This window comes from Anopheles stephensi, chromosome 3 (assembly GCF_013141755.1).
Source record: "Anopheles stephensi strain Indian chromosome 3, UCI_ANSTEP_V1.0, whole genome shotgun sequence".
NCBI lineage: Eukaryota > Metazoa > Arthropoda > Insecta > Diptera > Culicidae > Anopheles > Anopheles stephensi.
Genome location: NC_050203.1, coordinates 7,702,297 through 7,720,727, shown reverse-complemented (window position 1 = coordinate 7,720,727; position 18,431 = coordinate 7,702,297). Strand labels below are relative to the sequence as shown.

Here is an 18,431-nt window from a genome sequence, read left to right as displayed (position 1 = left end):
CATCGCAATAATGTTACTTTAACATATATTTTTATTAATTAATAATAAGTTTATTTTATTTCATTATTGATTTTACATTTTTTTAAATAAATAAAAGCACTAACAAATTTCTCTCAGCTCATCATCTTCTTCAAATATGTTGTCCAGTGTCAAGAACGCCTCGCTCCCGCTATGATCTACTCTGCTGCGAGAGAACGCGTGAGCAATGAAGAGAGTGAAAGAAGAGAGCGAGCCTGGGAGCGAGAGAGAGAGAGAGACCGTACGAAAAACGAACAGCATAGAACAGCATAAAAATGCGTCCCGAAGCCGAGCATAAACGAACCGGACGCACACTTTCCAACCGTACGTCGTCCGGGTGAGATGTGAAGCTGTGCTGCTGCTGCTGCTGCTACTGCCGTAATACGAAACGGATTTGTTTTCCAAGCTGTTCAGATACACCAGCCAGTTTAGGTGGTCGAGGAAAAACACCGGGAAGTTGTTGAAGTTTGAAACGCGCAAAGGTGTTAAGAAAAAAACAGAAATCCTTAACAGTAAGCAAGAAGTGTTTATCGAGCGGGAATTAATGTTGGAGTGTTTGGTGTGTTGCGAAGAATACAGTTTTCCAAGTGGGAAAATTTTCCTCGATCGCGATCGTCGTAAGCGAGCATCCTAAAGGTCTGATCCAGCAATCAAACGGACGGTGATGAGTGCGTCGCAAAGTGTCCGTACCTTTGATCGTGCTGTCGGTAGTGTGAAGCTATTGCTGATGGGAAGACAAAGCTGGTTAGTGTAGTGATTGTGACGACAAAAACAGTGTGTTTGTGTGTGTGTGTCAAGTGTTGTGCACTATGAGAAAGAAAGGGGAAAAGGTGAAGCTCTTCCAACAAAACGAAGAAAAATAAATCTCACGTTCTCTCAACAAGACGAAATGTAACGAAGCTTGAGAATCATGTCTAGCCAACGATGTGGAAGTGCTTAAGTGAAGTAGAAAATACATTATCTTGATCAAATAAAAGTGATTGAGAGAGGAAAGCTAAAAGTGTTATAATAACGAAGCAAAAGCCAGTGAATCTCATCGGTAAAACATTCTACGCGCCATTAGAACGTAACATAGAAAAAGTCATCAAAACAATGGCGTTTCGGTGTCGAAGAAACAACCACTGGACGGCACTGACGGTAAGTGTCCAAAATTGCACAACTTTACTCTTCTTCTCTTGTATAGGGTAGAGCGTTAGCTCACACATTCCCCTATGCAGACGCTTTCTGCAACAGGTGTCAACGGCGAGCTGGCGCTCACAATTCACACCCACGTGGTAGAAGAGGCTTTTATGTTTATTTCGAGCTACGATATCGAACCGAACGCAGCATAGCTCGGTCGGTCGGTCATTGGGAATCGATAACGGACAGGGGGGGAGGCAAAAAATAGATCAAACAAAAACCCGCCCCACGGAAAGACCACTCGGCGTGGTAAACAACAAGGCACGCTTCTTGTGGCTTCTTATCACGCTCACACGCTTTGCAATAGAGCTGAAGCATCTGATCGGCTTGATTGGGGTGAATTGTGCTCTATTCTGATCGTAATCAGAAGAAGTTTATTTATTTCGAAGTATCCCACTATTGTTGTTGTTAAACTTTACCTTCATTAGACTCTATAATGATAAAGTGTTGGCTTTCTATTTCTGGCTTCCTTGGCTTGTTGGTCCCCCATGTCAGATAATTGGTCCTACGTCCTGAAGACATAGAGGCACAACATTGCTAACATATTTCACCACACGTGACATCGGATGGCTTCAGAGGTTTCCATCATTTTCCATCTCATAGCTCGGGTCTGGGTTCGGTTCCTTTTTTTCTTCTCAACCTCCACAACCATCCACCAGACACCGAAGTACCGAAAGCCCAAGTTCGCCCTTTGAACGGTGCTGATGCCCGACTAGTCACTTATTACTAAATTATGTATAATTTCAGGTACAGTTTACTATCATTATTATATCATTAATGATGTTTCGCCGCGTTTTTCACTGTGTCGGCGGCATCGGCTCGTTGAGAATGCTGCCACCGTCACGCACAAGCCGGAGTTGAGGAGGGAGTGAGGAGAAGGGGGGGAGGAGTACGGGGAAAATGCTCGTGCCGCGCGAAATCGGTCGCGGATTCGATTCCGCTGAAATAATTACCGATTTGTTGTGTTGTGCGCGCGCCAGGCCACGGCGCGGCTGCCGGTTTTCACCTGGTTTCCCGCCATGAGGCGTTGTTTTTCTTTCTCTCTCTCTCTCTCGCTTCCTTTTGCCTGCCGTTGTTGTGTTGTTTTCCGCGCCAGCTTCCACCACCCCTCCCTCGCTGCACCGTGAGGCCCACGTTGAACGGCCGGCCGGCCGGGTTTGATTCATCTCTTGGCTGGCTCTTTGGTGCCGTGCCGCTAGACGAGGAAGAATTCTCATCCCTTGCGCGAGCGACCGATCCATGAAATTGATCGATTGGAAAACGTGCTTGAAAAGGTGAACCAGACGAGAGCGTGGGGTGGGAAAGGGAGGGTGCACATAACGAGTAAGAAAGGGAAGATGTGAGGGCACGTGCGCGCACGCCACCGCAACGAGCTGCCGCATGCGAAAAAAAAAGAAAGAAAAGAAAACAACAACAACAATGATGGAAAAAAAAGCGGGGCGAAGGAAGGAAAAATAAAACGAAAACCCTTTGATCTTTGGCCGGCGCTCGAGACAGGTACGGTGTGTGTGTGTGTGTGTGGAAAGTCCGGAGGCCCACCAGATCAAAAAGGGACCGCCACAGCCACACGGGCCATAGAGGGAGGCTGTGAAAAACGGGGCACACAATTGCGCGAACGAAACAGAGAGAGACCGTGGGAGCGAGAGAGAGAGAGAGCGAGTGAGTACAACCCGCGCTTTTGATCTCTCTTTCGCCAGTCCGCCATTACACACCATCTGATCCAGCGCTGGAACTGCTGCCGCTGCTGCCCTCCGTCCCAAGGTCTTCGTGTATCACCCCCGAGGGTTTTTTTTCTTCTTCGCCTACTTGCGGCCGCAGATCGCGCGCTGCCCTAGACGGATTATGATTAACGACAGAGCGGCAGGATGTTTCAATTAAAACTCGGCGGCAGTGTGTGATCATTAGCGCTAGTTGACAACCGTTTCCCAATCCGGCCGCACCGGGTGAGGATTGCCGATCGATGATTATTGGTGGCGCCTCGGCTGCGCTAGTCGTACTGTGGACACACACACACACACGCATAGATAGCCGTGGTTGATGGCTTCCAACCATCAAACGCAAAACAACAACAACCGAGAAGGACGTTACCGTTAACGGTGTATGTGTCGCCAATGCCCTTTACTCACCGCGCGATCTTCAATTTCGCCCCGGTGAAACCGGAAACTTTACGAACAGAAGGAATTCTCAGCTGGTAAGGGGGTGGGAGAGAGAGCGAGAGAGAGGGTAAGGTGCCGGAGGTGCCACAATCTTGATATGCACCCTCGGGGCGGACGGACCCAGGCAGGAAAAATCATTATCATCATAAACACCGGGAGACCGGGTTCGTGTCAGTAATGCTTTCCTCTTTGTCGGCATCGCGGTTTTTGATTACAAGATCGTGGTGGACAGACAACGCGCGTACGTCGTACAACGATATCTACTTATGCGTGGTTTCGAGATGTGACCAGCGGACTTCTGTTTCTGGAGGCCCTCGAAATAGTGGGCTGGGAACGTGTGTGTGTGTTGTGATGTCGAAATGCGTGTTACTAGGGCATACGCGCGCGGAATGCTTTCGTTGCAGATGAGCATTAGGTGTGGAATTTGGAAGAATATTTTTGAGAAATATTGAAGCTCTCGAATTCTATATTCTGAGGAGCTTCAAGATCAGATATGCTAAGATCTCTTCATTATCTCTCTTTTAAATAAGGTTAGGCTATCTCTCTAAGTCTCCAACAATAATTGACTCACATTGAAGTGGTTGTCAGAAGAATTCTAATGTTGTTGGATTCTGGACATCAGCGGACTCTTCGGACACTTTTACTTCACGAAGGCAAAACCTTGGCATAATACTCACGAATTTCTTCTTTGATGGAGCAGGAAGGTATATCATTGGACCTAGTGGATCATTTCTGTTCAATTAACCCTCTTGGATCAAACATATTCTTCGGTCACTCTAATTTCATTTTCATTATCCAATCTCGGACAATCTCTCCTACCGTTCCCACACTTTGAAGTTCGTGCTACCAACAAATAGCCAATCCTTTGATACCAGTTCCAGCTCACTAGCCGCGCTAGACTCGCTAGATTCTTTGATGTTGCTTCGTTTAATGTTCCAACTCCGAGGATCAAACACCTACCGAGGGGGCAGATTTCGCTTACGGATGGGCCGGGCATTCGTGTAAATAAAGCGCAACGGCGAATAAAAACATGCACCTTCTGGACCTGCAGCTTGGCGTTTGAGATGAAAGGGACAGCGAAAACTCGCCACCACGCCAAGCGCATACAGTTGGTGAAAAAAGGGCTTTGATCTACATCGCTCATCGTGCACTGGCGAGAAATTCATCTCGCCAGAAGAAGATCGTAGCGAAAATCTCGGACCGGACTGCGCTAAACGAAACTTGCACCAAACTAACTGCCCCCGACTGCACATGCCAAAGACACAAACGAGCCGCCCTAGGACCGGGCCGGTCGCCCTGACAGCTATTAATTAAATGGGAAATTATTTAAATTACATTATAATTACCGACAGCTCTCGACCGGTGGCCAATTATAAGACGATTAATCGCACGTTTGCGCACGCGTATCCCCGTTGTCGGGCGGTGGGGATGGAAGGGTTGAGGGAGGGTTGGGGGTGTCGTGCGGCACTCGGAGCAAATTGGTTGCACCAGATGCACTTGATTGTTTGCACTGCGTACCACCGGCAGTACGCGCTTTGTAAGCTACACGACGGTGAATAAGTAAGTGGCGCTTAGAACGAGCAGGAAAATGTAAAATGGCCTAAACAAACCAATTTACAATCGATTAAAATAATACCCCTCGGAATTGCGTTGTGTGTGTGTTTTTTTTTTCTGAACTAAACGCTTCTCAAGGATTTCTTAAACTATTCCCCAACAGGCTGACTGCATAACACAACCTTCCAACGAGAAGCCGAGTCGCAGGGCAAAATAGTGACCGAGGTTTCAGCAGTAGAATGCAGCAGCCAGTGTTGGAACGCATCTCAAGGAAACCGATTTGGCCGGGAAGATCCTTCCCACCGGAGAGTCCGGGCGATTCGGTCGGCATCAAAGTGAACAGCCCAGAAGGAAGACGCGAACAGTGTCTGCACCTGTTGTTGTTGCGCCCTTTTTTTTGCGGAACGGTGGCGGCTGTCCGTTTTGCTTCGTTTTTTTCTTCTTCTTCTTCTTCGATCCGTGTGTGTGCGCGCGCCTTGAACTTTGCCGCCAACATCAAACCGAGCCAGATCGGTAGCGGGAGCTGGCCAAAGTGCATCGAAATGCAAATGGTGCGAGCGGCAACGAGTGTCGGCAATTTCATAAACAGAAACGTGCTACTGCACCCGATCCTCGACGGCTCCCGTCGGGAGCTGTGAGGTGTGAAATGGGTGGGGGGGGGGGGGGGGAAGAAAGAGCAAAAGAGCATCACAGACACCCTGGAGGAGCCGTGCTGCAAGTTCCGGGGTTTTGTCCGGTTGAGGTTCGGGGTTTCCTTGCTGCCGAGTCATCATGGCAGGCACGGCAGGAAAAGAAGCGAAACGGCAGCCCAGAAGATGGAGCGATGCAAAAATGCATCCGCGCTAATATACGGTCAGGGTCGTGCAAATGTATGTAATTTACGTGCGCAATTTTAGCCTTTAACAATAAAGGCGGCCGGCCAACAGGCTTTTCGTCTTGCCGCCGTTTTGCGTTTGTGCGCCATCGTCCGGATGCTAATCTCGTTACAAAACGTAACGATTTGACTGTAGAGGCAATGGTGGGTAAGGCAGGGCGTGAGAAAGGGCCGAAAAGGGACGGCCTGACGGGCAGCCGAAGTCGCCACCGAAATGTGTGCGTACTTGAGCGCTTTGTTAAGTTGGTGCTTCAGATGCTACGAAGTCTTGTTCGTGTGCTGTTGTTTCACTTGCGGTGCTGCATTTCCGTGGCAGAATAATTGTTCGACTATAATAAAGCAGTCGACAGCAATACGGCCAGGCCGTTCTTTATGAATAAAAAAATGTATCTCATATGGAAAACTTTTAAATGGTACTGAATTGTGATAACAAGTTATCGTAAGAGTTAACAGTCACCCTGTGAAATATTTTATTCCAATGTCATTCTTTACACTTAACAGTTCATGTTGCCCAATTTTAAATGAATATTACATCGCCTAACCAATCGTGCGGACCGATCGATCGATCGATCGTTCATAAATGTGTGCATTTCTGATTGGAATCGGGGTTCGGTCGGGTGCTCTCGGCTGCCGTCTCCCACCCAATACGCCCAACCAAACCGGCGTCTGCACGCAAACGGATATAAATAAACCCATAATAGAAGGCACGCACAAACACTCGCAGCATCGGCGGCACCGTCGGCATGTTTATCAGAAACCACGTGAGTGCGTTTAATGGTAGCGCTATCGATCTTGCAACACCGACAAAAACACTCACGCACACACACACACCACCGACCGACCGAGCGAGCGGCGTTTCGCTTCCGTTTTAGCACCCGACTGTGGACGCGGGGAAGAGATGGGTGATAAACGGCGGGAAATATGCGGGGAACCACACGAACAGGTGAAAGACCGACCGAAAGACGAATCGCATTTCCTCGGGGGTTGCGCCGTTCAAAACAACGAGCGCAATGCATGCGTCGCGATGTCCAGCCGGGCGACATACGGCAGCGGCAACCGTTTACAAGTGCCGCGCATTTCACAGTACTTCACAGCCTCCAGGAAAGCAGGGACTAGAAGCAAAACAAAACCCCTGTGCAGTGGGCATCCTCCGTGAGCGTGAAGAGGTGGAACATTTTTCGTCCCCTCAACATTACCCTCCCCCCCCCCCCACCACCTCCTCTCGCCCCCTCACCTATCCTTCCGAAGGCTCAAAAACGGAACACGGATGGTAGTGGCCAGTTCAGTTCGGTCGATCGTTTTTTTTTTGTTCGTCGTTTCAGTTCGAAGCATCCTTCTTCCTCACCAACCTTCTCCCCCCCTCCCTTCCTCACCACCCATATCCCAACGGAACCCCCCCGGGGGTCGGAACCGATCGGGTTCGCTGTATGGGTGCGCGAGCGAGTGTTATTTTGTCGGTGATTTTTCTTTGATCTTCGGTTTGTTATGTTTCGGTTTCGGTGCTGCTGCTGCTGCTGCTGCTCCCCACCGGCATTCATGTTGTTCCTTCTTTTTTTTTTACTCCTTCCCCGGTCCGTTCTCCCACCTCCCTAGACCCCTTTTACACCTTACAGCTGGGGGAGGTGATTTCGGGCAGCACGCAAAAGGGAACTCGAGCGAGACGGTTTCGATCAGTTTGCTGCCCCTTTATTTTGCCGGCAACTGCCTCTCTTTCCGACTTCCTTTTGGTGAGTGTGTTTGTGTGCCAAGTGGTGGCTTCGGTGGCGCGGGCACCGGCCCATCGCTCAAAGATCGCGTCCAGGTGCGCTCTGAAGCCGATTGTAAGCAAGGCGATACTGGCCGGCTGGATGGTTCCGGTGGAGATTAGGTAGATGTGGTTAAGGTGTTTCGGCGTGATGCATCCCGCGAAAGGATGATGATCGGATTAAAAGGCTCCAAATCTGACTTTGTATACTCTATGGTAGATCCTCTCGGAAGATAAAAGATCAGGCATTATCTCAGAGGCATGTTACTATAAGGTGTGCAAGTTTCTTCTTGCCGTTCGGAAAGACACGGTTCTAGCAAGGACCTCAAATGAGTGTTGTTTGATTACTACTTATCTGACAGTTGATTTGAACAAGTAGATCCAATAAATTTGTTAGACACCGATTATCCAGGACCAAGATAACACAAAACGAAGCCTAGGATTTCCAGGAACTCCAGGAAGGAATAAAAATTGTTCGATATTTTGACCCTTTCGAGCATCTCTGAAATCTGAATGGTTCTGGAAGTTGTTTCAAACTCAGGGGCTCTTCAATAATAAAAAAAATTGAGGAATTCCCATCTGAAGTCCTATCGAAGTTCTGATGAAGTTCTACGGCTAGGACATCCATTTTTTATCTGACAGATGAAAATAAGCTGTATAAGGCGTCCGATGCCTCGTTAAAAATAAATGTTATTTTTCTTGTTCCTTTAAATTCTTTAGAGAAACAATATTCAGCAATTTCCCGAAAAGGAGTAATAATTGAGCAATCACTTCACAGCAGACCTGCCAGACACTTGGTAAACAGGAACCGGATAATCGGCCCCGGTAGTCACATGTTTGTTTTCACTCGCCTAGGTGCCCTCGCATCCATTCAGGTTGTCTCTTATGCGGCGAACCCGGCTCGACATACATCTCGCCGTCAAAGCCTTCCGAAGCACGCACGGATCAAACAACCGGTGGCGCACCGGCACACACAGAGAGGATCGCGCACTGTCGGTGGATTATTAATTACCTGTCTGCCGATCGGCGATAGCGATTTATAAACACTGCGCAACCTCCCGCTGGCGAACGGGGCGGACCGGTGTATGCGTACGCGCAAAAACAACGCGCAAAGAGTTGTTTATTTTGATTTCTTTCACCACAACCATCACAGTGATCGGTAGGCGGCCACAGTTCCGTCCAGTTCGTGTCGTGGTTGATTCGGAGCACCGGGGCGATCGATCTCGCGCTCGTTCTCGGCGATCGGTGCGGTGCGGTCCAATTTTCGATCGGAAGATATTCGATTCTCGATTCGTTTTGTGCCCCCTCCGTCTTTCCCCTCCACCACGATTCCATTTCCCCCTCATTCAGATGAATCCGGTGGCACAACGTGCGGCGGCCGGCACTTTTGATCGTGTGATGCCCGCTAAAGGCCGTGGCCGCGTCGCGATCAGCAGGGGAGAGTAGATAAATTGGAGTGGCAAAGATAAGACCCGACCTGAACAGAGGTAAATTAATCGTTTGTTTATGTCCGGTCAGCTACCGTCGCCCAGCCAGCCAAGCCTCGTTGGCAGACCCGGTCGGTCGTGGCCTTCATTGTTGCGTCCGCCCGAGTGAAGATTGATTTATTGTCCGATGGCGTCTGCTACCGAAAAAAAGGGCGAAGAAAAACGCAACGGCTTACGGTAGTCGGATTAATTTCTTTCCCGACTCTCGCTCCCTCCCGCGGGACGGCTCCGGTGGCTGGCTGTGGCCTTCTGAATTTTTTGGGGAGGAATTTTAGTGATGCCAGCAGCAGTAGTAGTAGCAGGCGCTCGATGTCCTGCGGTTTTGTGTCGGTGTTTATATTTCTTTGCAGTCTCTCTTGCTCTCTCTCTCTCTCTCTCTCTCTCTCTCTCACGATTTTTACGGGCGTAATGCGTTCATGTTGAGCCTGGCGTTTGTAGCAGACATGCCGGCACGGATTGATAGTCGTGCCTTGTTTCGTTTGTTCTGCACCGACCGGGCTGAGTGCCTGGTGAGTGCAGATGTTGTTTGACCCCCTGGTGGGGATGTAGGGAAATTGATGATTTTTCCATATCCGGTAAAGGTGGGTAGTGTGTGTTAGGAACCATGATCCAAAAAAATATTCTTTTGAGCATTAACAGTCGAAGTATAAATTCAATTAAAAAAAATCCTACCAAAATTTAAAGTTCGTCGCTTACTCTCGCATTGCTGTCTTTTATACCGTACATCGTTTTTAACGCATCTCTCTCTCTCTCTTTCATTTTCTCTACAGGTGACAGTGCTAGTTCTTATTACCACATACACGCTACCCAGCGTACGGTGTCGATCGGCCAACGTTAACTCACCGAACCATCCACACAGCCGACACCATCGGTCAAACATATCGATCGAAAGCAACTCGATTCAGCGGCTCGATGCGTCCGGTGGTCACAGACAAACGGGGCTGGGAGGTGCAGGAGGAGGTTACAACGGCATGTCCAGCCAGCCACCGCTCCTGAAGCGAGTGTTTCTCTCGAATCGGACGGTCACGTGTAACGATGGCTCCCAGGCCGGGTTTTACCTTCGTAAGTCGCCCGGCTCTCGTCGGTGGGTAGTGTTCTTCGAGGGTGGATGGCATTGCTACGATCACAAATCGTGTCGAACGAGGTGGCTCAAGCAGCGTCACCTGATGACATCCGTCCAGTGGCCAGAAACGCGAGATGGTAAGTTTCTAAAAAGGAAAAATCGTTCGAACCAACGTACTAAGGGACTTCTTTTTATTCTCCTCTTCTAAACAGTTGGTGGCCTCCTATCGGCATTACCATCGGAGAACCCGTACTGGTACAACGCGAATCACGTGTTTGTTCCGTACTGCAGTAGTGACTCGTGGAGTGGAACGAAAATCCGTCCAGACACACGCGACGGACTGCGATTTATGGGCTCACTCATCGTGCGGCAAGTGATGTCCGATCTGGTTCCCTTGGGGTTGGGCCACTCGCAAGGAGCAGATCTCTTAATGGCCGGTTCTTCTGCGGGAGGACTGGGTGTGATGCTGAACCTTGATAAAGTGCGAACGTTTCTACAGAACGAACGAGGTAAGTCGATTTGACAGCTCTGGCTGCGTCACCGTGGAAAGAGCAAAGTTGCGCCTAAATGTATGCAATACTCGTCACACATCAAATCAAAAATCAAAATATCGGTAGCAATAACCGTTTAAAAATTGTTTTTTTTTTCTGTTTTCTACAGGTCTTAAAGTAAGCGTACGCGGTGTTAGCGACTCGGGGTGGTTCCTCGATCGGGAACCATACACTCCCGGTGCAGTTGCTGCCTCGGAAGCCGTACGACAGGGCTGGAAAATGTGGGACGGTGCGTTACCGCAGGCTTGCGTTGCCGAACACGCGAAGGAACCGTGGCGTTGTTACTTCGGCCATCGCCTGTACAACACGCTGAAATGTAATTATCTATTATCTATTATTAATATAAAGAAGACAATTTCTAATATGTTCTGTTTTCCAATCTTTAGCTCCTCTATTCGTGTTCCAGTGGCTGTTTGATGAGGCACAGATGCGTGCCGATAGTGTTGGTGCACCGGTCACACCACAGCAGTGGGACTACATACACGACATGGGTGGTGCACTGCGTGAGTCGCTCAACAACGTGTCGGCCGTGTTTGCTCCCTCGTGCATCGGCCATTCCGTGCTAACCAAGCGCGACTGGATGAAGATCAAGATCGACGACATCTCGTTGGCGGACGCGTTACGCTGCTGGGAGCAATCGAATGCGGACGAGCGCCAGTCACAGTGGCGCTCGATCAACCGAAGTCCACAGAAACTCCACCGCAAACACAATGGCGGGCGCAGGAAGAACAAACAGCAACAGCAACAACAGAAACAGATCGGTTCGGTGAGCCTGGACACTTCTTCCGACCGGCCGCCACGTCCGAAGCTTACCAAAGAGGAGCGAGAGCGTCGACGGCAGGAGCGCCGTAAGCGCCAGAACCAGCGCAAACAGAACGGGCCTGGCAAGGCGACCCCAACCGAAACCACCGGCACCCAGCTCGGTTTAACGAAAGTTCCTAAACTAGAACGAATGCCAAAAAATAGTACTACCAGCACGGGTAGCATCAAACCCACGGCCAACAATCAACCGAAGCGGCACAACCACCGGCATCATCCACCGCAGCAGGACCTGTCGCTCGGTGTCCGGACGCCCGCGGTAGCTCTGTTGAACGAGCCAACGCCACCGACTCCCCCGCACAAGCTGCGGAACCAGAACAAGAAGCGACTGAACGGCCATCGGAATCGAAACCGAAAGGCACGAGGTGGAAACGGTGGCGGTGGAGGTGGAGCGGGTGGGAATGGCCGGAATCGAGCACCCCAGCCGGTGGACATTGCGGAACCAAAGAAGTGCTCGTTGCGGTTGTTGGAGCGTTGCAGCTGGCCCCAGTGCAATCACTCCTGTCCGACGCTCACCAACCCGCTGACCGGCGAGGAGATGAAGTTCCTGGAGCTGTTGGCCTCGTTCGGGCTCGATATGGATGCGGTCGCGACCGCACTCGGTGTCGACATGCAGACGCTCAACAACATGGACCATGCCGAGTTGGTGAATCTGCTCACGCAGCAGGTAACGTAGCCGGTCGGGGCGGGCGTAAACACCGGCACACTCATCCACCGTGGAGAAGGGAAAGCAAAACCATCGCCGACCAGTCGGCTTCATCATTCCAAAACAAGCCAAAAGATTGTACTTAAGCGTTAAGTGCCCGTCCTATTACCTGCGCCCATCTCCCCAGCTGAGCGCCCGGAAAAGGAGATCCTGAGCACTGTTGTTTTTTCCGTCCACAGCAGGGAAGGAATCTTCCGTCGAGACCAACTTCCAACCAACAATTTCCCGACCATAACACCGCGCAGACTGAACGTTTGTTCGTGAAGTATTTATTTGTTTGTAGAGAGAGAGATAGAGAGAGAGAGAGAGAGGAGTCGAAATGAGCAGAACTGTCTGATATTATGAAGAAGGAAGTCGTCCGCCTGTGAATACTCACCCGAGCAGAAGAAGTGACAGGAAGGAACAGAAGCAACAACTTCCAACGAAACTCAAGATGTACACATCAAGCTAAGCCCAGTATTCTCGTATAGTAGTAGTAGTGTAGGGAGCGCACCCTCCGATTAGCATGTAGACAACAGTGGATATTTATTTGACCCTTGTACCGCGACCCTGTACAGTAGAGCCCGATCGCGGAGAACCACGAGAAGAGTGTAAATAGAAGCAGGAAGCTCAAGTGTCCAGTAGTGTAGTGTAAGGCGGCCCCGAACGAAATGACTACCTCACCGAATGAATGAACGCGATCCGTGGTGAATGAACAGTGGAATGAATTCTAGTGTGTTACGAGTGAATGCGTAAGTAAGCTAGGTTTAATCTGTATTATCTGTACCTGCGCTTAGTCATACGTTTTAGCAGCATATACGTTTTACAACCGGAATCGGAACGTCGGCAGTTTTGTGGCGGGTGTGGCACTCATCACCCAGAAACAGCTCGATTTTGGGCAGCAAACCGATACACAACCCCGAGTTAGGCGTGGATTTTAGGGTGTTTTAGAGCACGTTTTGTACATATAGTGTTGAGCATTATTTATAGATAGCATTTATACGTGGAGACCCCCCCCCCTCCCCTTCTCCCCTAATACAGCAGTGTTTAAACTCTAAGCAAGGTTACGATGCCAGTTGGGAGTTGTGAGTGGCGAGTCCGAGTCGGACCCAGCACGGAAAGTAATTGACAGATATTTTAAAATAAAAACCAATCCAACCAATTCAAACAAATAATTGAGAGCTGAGTTTTTGTTTTGGGTTTCTTAAGGCAATTTTATTTTAAAATGATGAGAAGAGAAAGGTTGTCTTACACTATCGGCCGCTGCTAAACCACATAGCTTTGGTCTGTACTGCCATAGCTAGTTCCACGGGTTCCTTCGTCACGTCTAGGATAGCTGCTACCAGTCTGCTCGTATCCATCGTCATCGTAACCGTACCGAGGACGTTCCGTACGTCGATATGGACGATCGTATTCATCGTCGATCACTCGATCGTCTCTTACGTATCCTTCATCGTTCAGCACGACCACATCACCCAACGTTTTGTACGGGCATCCCGAAGCCAACAGCTCACGCATCATGTCACAGGACCGCGACTCAATCCACGTCGCTCGAGGACAGTGCTACTAGCGGTGATAACACTCTTAACGTCAAGTTGCGTTTCGGGGAAAACAGAAGCGAACCTACCATAAACATCTGCGCCTGTACGCAATCCCCAAAGATGTCTTCGGCTATTTCACACTGCTCCATTTCTTCGTCGACCAGCACACGGCGACCCTGCAGGTGAGTTATCTTCGGTTTGCAGTAGCTGAGTGCCTTCAGCACGACACTGATCCAACCCTGATCGATGCCGCGCGTTTGCAGCCTGGGCCGGAAGATGCGCACCCGATGTATGCGATCGGTCATCGTGATGTTGATCTTGAACAGTCCACACCGAGCTTCACACTGAGAAGGGTCTTGAGTTTAGCTTTGAATTGCTTCACAAAAAAATGAGACCCAATCTTACCGAGCCGCGTTCGTACCGGCTTCCATCAACCTCGGCATGAATGTACCGACAGCGCCGTACCGCGTACCGGTTGATCCACTGCGGCTTGGAGCAACACTCATTGGGGCTCGGGAAGTCATCGTGCCGGAGGCAGTTTTCCTTGCCACGCAGCAACTCTTCACTGTTGGCAGCAATGGATGCGACAAAAACCAACAGCACCACCACCCAGCAAGTTCTGACCCAGCTCGTCCACATGGTGCTGCACAATGCTCGTTCGTACAAAAACTGATCGCAAAACGTGAGCAAGGCAAGATGATATATGGGGCCAGTGTTTTCCTGTACCGATGTACGGAAGTTGATAGTGCCGGCGATGATGTAAGCGAGACCAGTGGCGTTACGGCGAGAATTAGCTATGCATGTCGGCAACATGCCAATTTGAGTGTAACAATTGATACGGATCGGGAGTTCTGTGTTTGTAGAACTGAAGGAAAGTTTCCAATAAAAGGGTGACTCATTAGCGACCATTCAAAGCCCATGAAAGTAAGCGTTGTTTAGAATGGTATCGGGATTGATCAAATCAAACGCTCGTATTTCGATTAGTCATGGGACTTATCAGCTCGCTAGCTCGGCAAATCAATTTACTAGCGTCTCATCTTAAGATGCATAAAGCGTTGATACTACTTCACGGTTTTTTTGTACAATTTTTCGGTTAATATTTTCCTGACAATAGGGGTTTATATATATAACTATTTACAAGTTTACCAAAAGCTCATACCATTGTGCGACCGAAGTGCGTGCCTTGTAGATCATGTCAAGCAGCGTCTCTGTTTTGCTGAGCAGCTTACTATTGATGGTCTGTCGCCAAACAAACGCAGTCGAATGTATCGATATGGAAGTGTATGTAAGTAGTTGCTTTCTGGTGGCCAACGGGATGGCGACTGCAGTACTACCCATCTACTTACAGTCGAACGAAGTATTCAGCTGCTGCAGGTACGAACCGTTCTGCAATAGAGAGGCGAGCGACAAGTGTAGCAGCGAGCTAAACCCCCAGCTGCCAACCGGCTCACCCGATTACACAGTGGTAAGCAATCTGAGGGAGTCTATGGGTAGGTATAGGAAAAAATAAATAAATCAACTTAAACCGCACCACTTCTCCTCCAGTGCTATGTGGAGTGCGTTCACCGTGCGATGGGCTACATATCGGACGATGGTGCAGTGGAGGTGGCAAAGTATGTACAGTTCCTGGAGCGGTACGATAAGGGCTATCAAATGGTGGTCGGGAGCGCCGTTAAATATTGCGCCAGCATTCAGGACGACATTCGGCGCGATGTGGAGTTAATGGAGACGAAATGCAATGCGTTTGCGCTGCTGTTTCACGTGTGCGTTGCTCAGCTGACGTTGAAAAGCTGCCCGGCTGATCGGTGGCTGAAGGGCGAGATCTGTGACAAGGTTAAGATGGGCATTACGCCCTGTAACTAATTGGCTGTGGATTTAACAGTTTGCGTCAATTCAATCTCAAATTTGTAACACAAACTAGTGAATAAAGTAAAATTGACTTTGCATTGGCACCTTTCAGTGTCTTGGAATATTTGGAGAACCCTCCCGAACGGGGTTTGACATGCCTGCTTAAGCGACATTTGAAAGGTTCCGCCAGGTTCAGCTTTGTATTAGTAGCCGTTATTCAGAGCTGCGACGTCATTGCGGCACGTGACTTTCTGGACGATAAGCTCACTGAGCACGTTGCTCCGAGCTCACTCTGATCAAGATACCTCCAATGGGGACGCTCACATCCTGCGCACGTCGGTTTGGGTCGTTCGTTCGTAAGGGTATAAATGAATTAAACTACTTCCACCGTAAAATCAGTAGCAGGACAGTGCTCAACAACCCACAATGTATCACCTCACCAAGGCATTGCAGCTGGTCGGCGCTTTGTTGCTCTGCCTGCAAAGTGTCCCGAAAGCTTTGGCTGAAGAATGTGTTGAGCTGAAGGATCATGTAAGTTGTATCAAGCGTCTCAGCTCAAAGAAAACGATTAAATCGTCTCATTCGTGCTCAGGCTTGGAAGATCGCAACCTGCTGCAAGCAGGAACTGTTTCTCGATTCCGGCATGCTCTCGAGCTGTTTCAAAACCACGGATGCTGAATTTCCTGACAATAATTTGGAGTCTGTCGTGGTAAGATAAACGTAACCTCTCCTATCACACAACGATGAAATGCTGATGAATTTTGAGTTTTCTCCCCCCTTCCAAAAAAACGAACCTAAAACAGTGTGCCTTTGACTGTATTTATCGGGACATGGGTTTCCTGGAGCAGGAGTACGACATTAACGCCGAAAAGCTTAACGCCTGTCAGGCTGCGCACGATGACGCCTATAAGGAAACGTTCGCCAATGCCGTTGACCACTGCCTGGCGATCAAGGAGGTGATGGCGCAGGAGGCAGAAACCGTGTCAACGGCGTGCAGCTCGTTCGCGGTAAAGTTCCATGCCTGCATCGCAACGCATGTGATGAAAAACTGTCCCGCCGAACGGTGGGATGGTGGTCGGTTGTGTGACCGGGTCAAGAACGGTGCACCAATCTGTGACGAATAAACCGAATGTGTGGGACCTTCAAGGAAGTAGTGTTGTGGAATGCTGAATAAAAAATCCAGAGATCGTTATACACGACACATTTGGAGGTTTTAATAGGTGTCTGGTTAAGTTCTTGTACAGGAGATTCCATCTTCAAAGAAAGTCTTGTTACTAGAAAATGGAAGAGGTTTACTTGAGTACTTATATGAAAACAGAACATCTAAATTCGAGGCGATTCTTGAGGTCCCCTATTCCAAGAGGACTAACAGAGTTATGTATCAGTCAGTAGTAGCAGTGGTGGATCAACCTAGGAGTGGAAGGAGCGGTCACTCGGGGCCTCAACGGTTAGAGGGGCCTCGTCGGCCAGGGACATCCTGTTGTTTCCCACTAGTATCTCATATAGAGGGGCCTCCAAACATCTTGACCCACCACTGAGCAGTAGTCAGATGACTCGAACGGATCGTAGAGTTTCCTGGAGCTTAATATGTGCGATTCCTATCATGGTCAGAGCTCTTCTATATCTAGACTCTCTACAGAGCCCTCCTCAGCCTTGAGAGTTTATCGAATGGAAAATTGTGCCTCAAATATTCTAGCTTCCAGGAGATGAGTGTTCAAACATGGGTGAGTGTCCAGCAGCTAAATGAACTCTGCTAATCAATTTGAGAGCAATTCACATGGTGTTCCCAATTCTCCATGCTTCACTAGCAGCACAAATTGTACGTAACGAATTCCATTTCCTGCTGCTCGATCGTATATCTGCGAGAGCACTGAGAGCACTCTGCAACCAGATCATTTGATGTAAAATGTATCCAGCAACAATGTTCGCCACGCTGTTCGTGCTGACTACAATAACGGCTTATACGGTAATGCTTCACCTGTTATAACTTGCTTAAGAAGAAAGCTTTATCTCCCTGATTGATTCTCTTTTGTTCAAGACTTCCACCGAATGTATTTCGAAGCGACAGGTAAGCGTGTGCTTCTTGCAAAATGTCTATTCTGGCCTCCCTTTAAATTATTGTTTCCTCACACAGCAAACGGAACTGAAATTCTGCTGCGAGATGGAGGAACTTATACCACGGCACATTCGAACGAAATGCCAGGAGAAGGCAGCGGCCGATCACAATCCAGGATTTCGTATGTACCACGTGGTAAGTTGGCCGTTCGAATACCGTTCTGTGTGAGAATGGACACATTGACGAGCAATTTCTATCCCCTTGGCTAGTGCCAGAGCCAGTGTCTGTACGAGGAAATGGATGCAATCGATGGGTACGAGGTGCATCTCGAAAGGCTTTACCCGGTGACGGAACACTTCCCGGTCGACTATCGGCAAGCCGTTCGACTGGCAATCGATGAGTGTAACAAGTTGATACAAGGTGCAATGAAGGATAAAAAAGTTAAACGGGAAGGTGCCGACTGTCCGATGTTGGGCTCACAGGTTGAGATGTGTTTGAAAGCAGCCACCTACAAAAACTGTCCCAACTCGCGGTGGACAGCTAGTGTTGCTTGTAGCAAGGTGCGGCAGGGTGTGCCTTTCTGTTGAGATCGTTGTAATGTGGCGATACGGTTGGACAATAAACTATTTGATGGAAAAGAGAAGAAAATTTTACAAGTCATCTCAAAGATTTGCTCATTATAGCGCTACCAATAAATGTTCAACAGCTGCATTTCGATCTTACAGCTGATCTTGATGCTTAGATTACGGATGACAAATGATGCACTAAGCGGAACATCTATTCAGTCACGCCTTTTATCAGTGCGAATCGGCCAGATGCACTCGGAAATCAACGTTAATGTGTCACACCGACAAAT

General features: G+C 49.0%; 4 protein-coding genes across 4 annotated transcripts; 3 read left to right on the top strand and 1 right to left on the bottom strand.

The window, feature by feature from the left end:
- Window positions 1-314: 314 nt before the first annotated feature.
- LOC118510481 (palmitoleoyl-protein carboxylesterase NOTUM) lies at window positions 315-13,305 on the top strand. Its single transcript, XM_036052361.1, has 5 exons — window positions 315-1,155; window positions 9,783-10,212; window positions 10,288-10,584; window positions 10,736-10,942; window positions 11,013-13,305. Exons 1-5 carry the CDS (start codon window positions 1,111-1,113, stop codon window positions 12,119-12,121), a joined length of 2,088 nt encoding a protein of 695 aa, XP_035908254.1. The 5' UTR covers window positions 315-1,110; the 3' UTR covers window positions 12,122-13,305.
- Window positions 13,271-14,505, bottom strand: LOC118510482. The gene is made up of 3 exons (XM_036052362.1): window positions 14,077-14,505; window positions 13,758-14,015; window positions 13,271-13,693 (listed from the first exon to the last, which is right to left on the bottom strand). Exons 1-3 carry the CDS (start codon window positions 14,482-14,484, stop codon window positions 13,397-13,399), a joined length of 963 nt encoding a protein of 320 aa, XP_035908255.1. The 5' UTR covers window positions 14,485-14,505; the 3' UTR covers window positions 13,271-13,396.
- A 325-nt stretch (window positions 14,506-14,830) lies between these two features.
- Window positions 14,831-15,623, top strand: LOC118510480. The gene is made up of 3 exons (XM_036052360.1): window positions 14,831-14,956; window positions 15,020-15,136; window positions 15,217-15,623. Exons 1-3 carry the CDS (start codon window positions 14,864-14,866, stop codon window positions 15,532-15,534), a joined length of 528 nt encoding a protein of 175 aa, XP_035908253.1. The 5' UTR covers window positions 14,831-14,863; the 3' UTR covers window positions 15,535-15,623.
- A 132-nt stretch (window positions 15,624-15,755) lies between these two features.
- Window positions 15,756-18,205, top strand: LOC118514326. The gene is made up of 7 exons (XM_036061111.1): window positions 15,756-16,050; window positions 16,112-16,228; window positions 16,323-16,640; window positions 17,423-17,485; window positions 17,558-17,587; window positions 17,654-17,770; window positions 17,845-18,205. The coding sequence occupies exons 1-7, from the start codon at window positions 15,946-15,948 to the stop codon at window positions 18,160-18,162; spliced, it is 1,068 nt and encodes a 355-aa protein (XP_035917004.1). The 5' UTR covers window positions 15,756-15,945; the 3' UTR covers window positions 18,163-18,205.
- The last annotated feature ends 226 nt before the right edge of the window (window positions 18,206-18,431 follow it).

Coding starts and splice junctions, on each gene's coding strand:
- LOC118510481 (XM_036052361.1), top strand. CDS start 1,111: ATGGCGTTTCGGTGTCGAAGAAACAACCACTGGACGGCACTGACG. Junction 1,156..9,782: donor ACCACTGGACGGCACTGACG/GTAAGTGTCCAA, acceptor TTTTCTCTACAG/GTGACAGTGCTAGTTCTTAT. Junction 10,585..10,735: donor GTTTCTACAGAACGAACGAG/GTAAGTCGATTT, acceptor TGTTTTCTACAG/GTCTTAAAGTAAGCGTACGC.
- LOC118510480 (XM_036052360.1), top strand. CDS start 14,864: ATGTCAAGCAGCGTCTCTGTTTTGCTGAGCAGCTTACTATTGATGGTC. Junction 14,957..15,019: donor GTATCGATATGGAAGTGTAT/GTAAGTAGTTGC, acceptor ATCTACTTACAG/TCGAACGAAGTATTCAGCTG. Junction 15,137..15,216: donor GCTCACCCGATTACACAGTG/GTAAGCAATCTG, acceptor CTTCTCCTCCAG/TGCTATGTGGAGTGCGTTCA.
- LOC118510482 (XM_036052362.1), bottom strand. CDS start 14,484: ATGTTGCCGACATGCATAGCTAATTCTCGCCGTAACGCCACTGGTCTC. Junction 14,016..14,076: donor GCCGGTACGAACGCGGCTCG/GTAAGATTGGGT, acceptor GACCCTTCTCAG/TGTGAAGCTCGGTGTGGACT. Junction 13,694..13,757: donor TACAGGCGCAGATGTTTATG/GTAGGTTCGCTT, acceptor CACCGCTAGTAG/CACTGTCCTCGAGCGACGTG.
- LOC118514326 (XM_036061111.1), top strand. CDS start 15,946: ATGTATCACCTCACCAAGGCATTGCAGCTGGTCGGCGCTTTGTTGCTC. Junction 16,229..16,322: donor ATAATTTGGAGTCTGTCGTG/GTAAGATAAACG, acceptor AACCTAAAACAG/TGTGCCTTTGACTGTATTTA. Junction 16,641..17,422: donor GTGCACCAATCTGTGACGAA/TAAACCGAATGT, acceptor ATCATTTGATGT/AAAATGTATCCAGCAACAAT.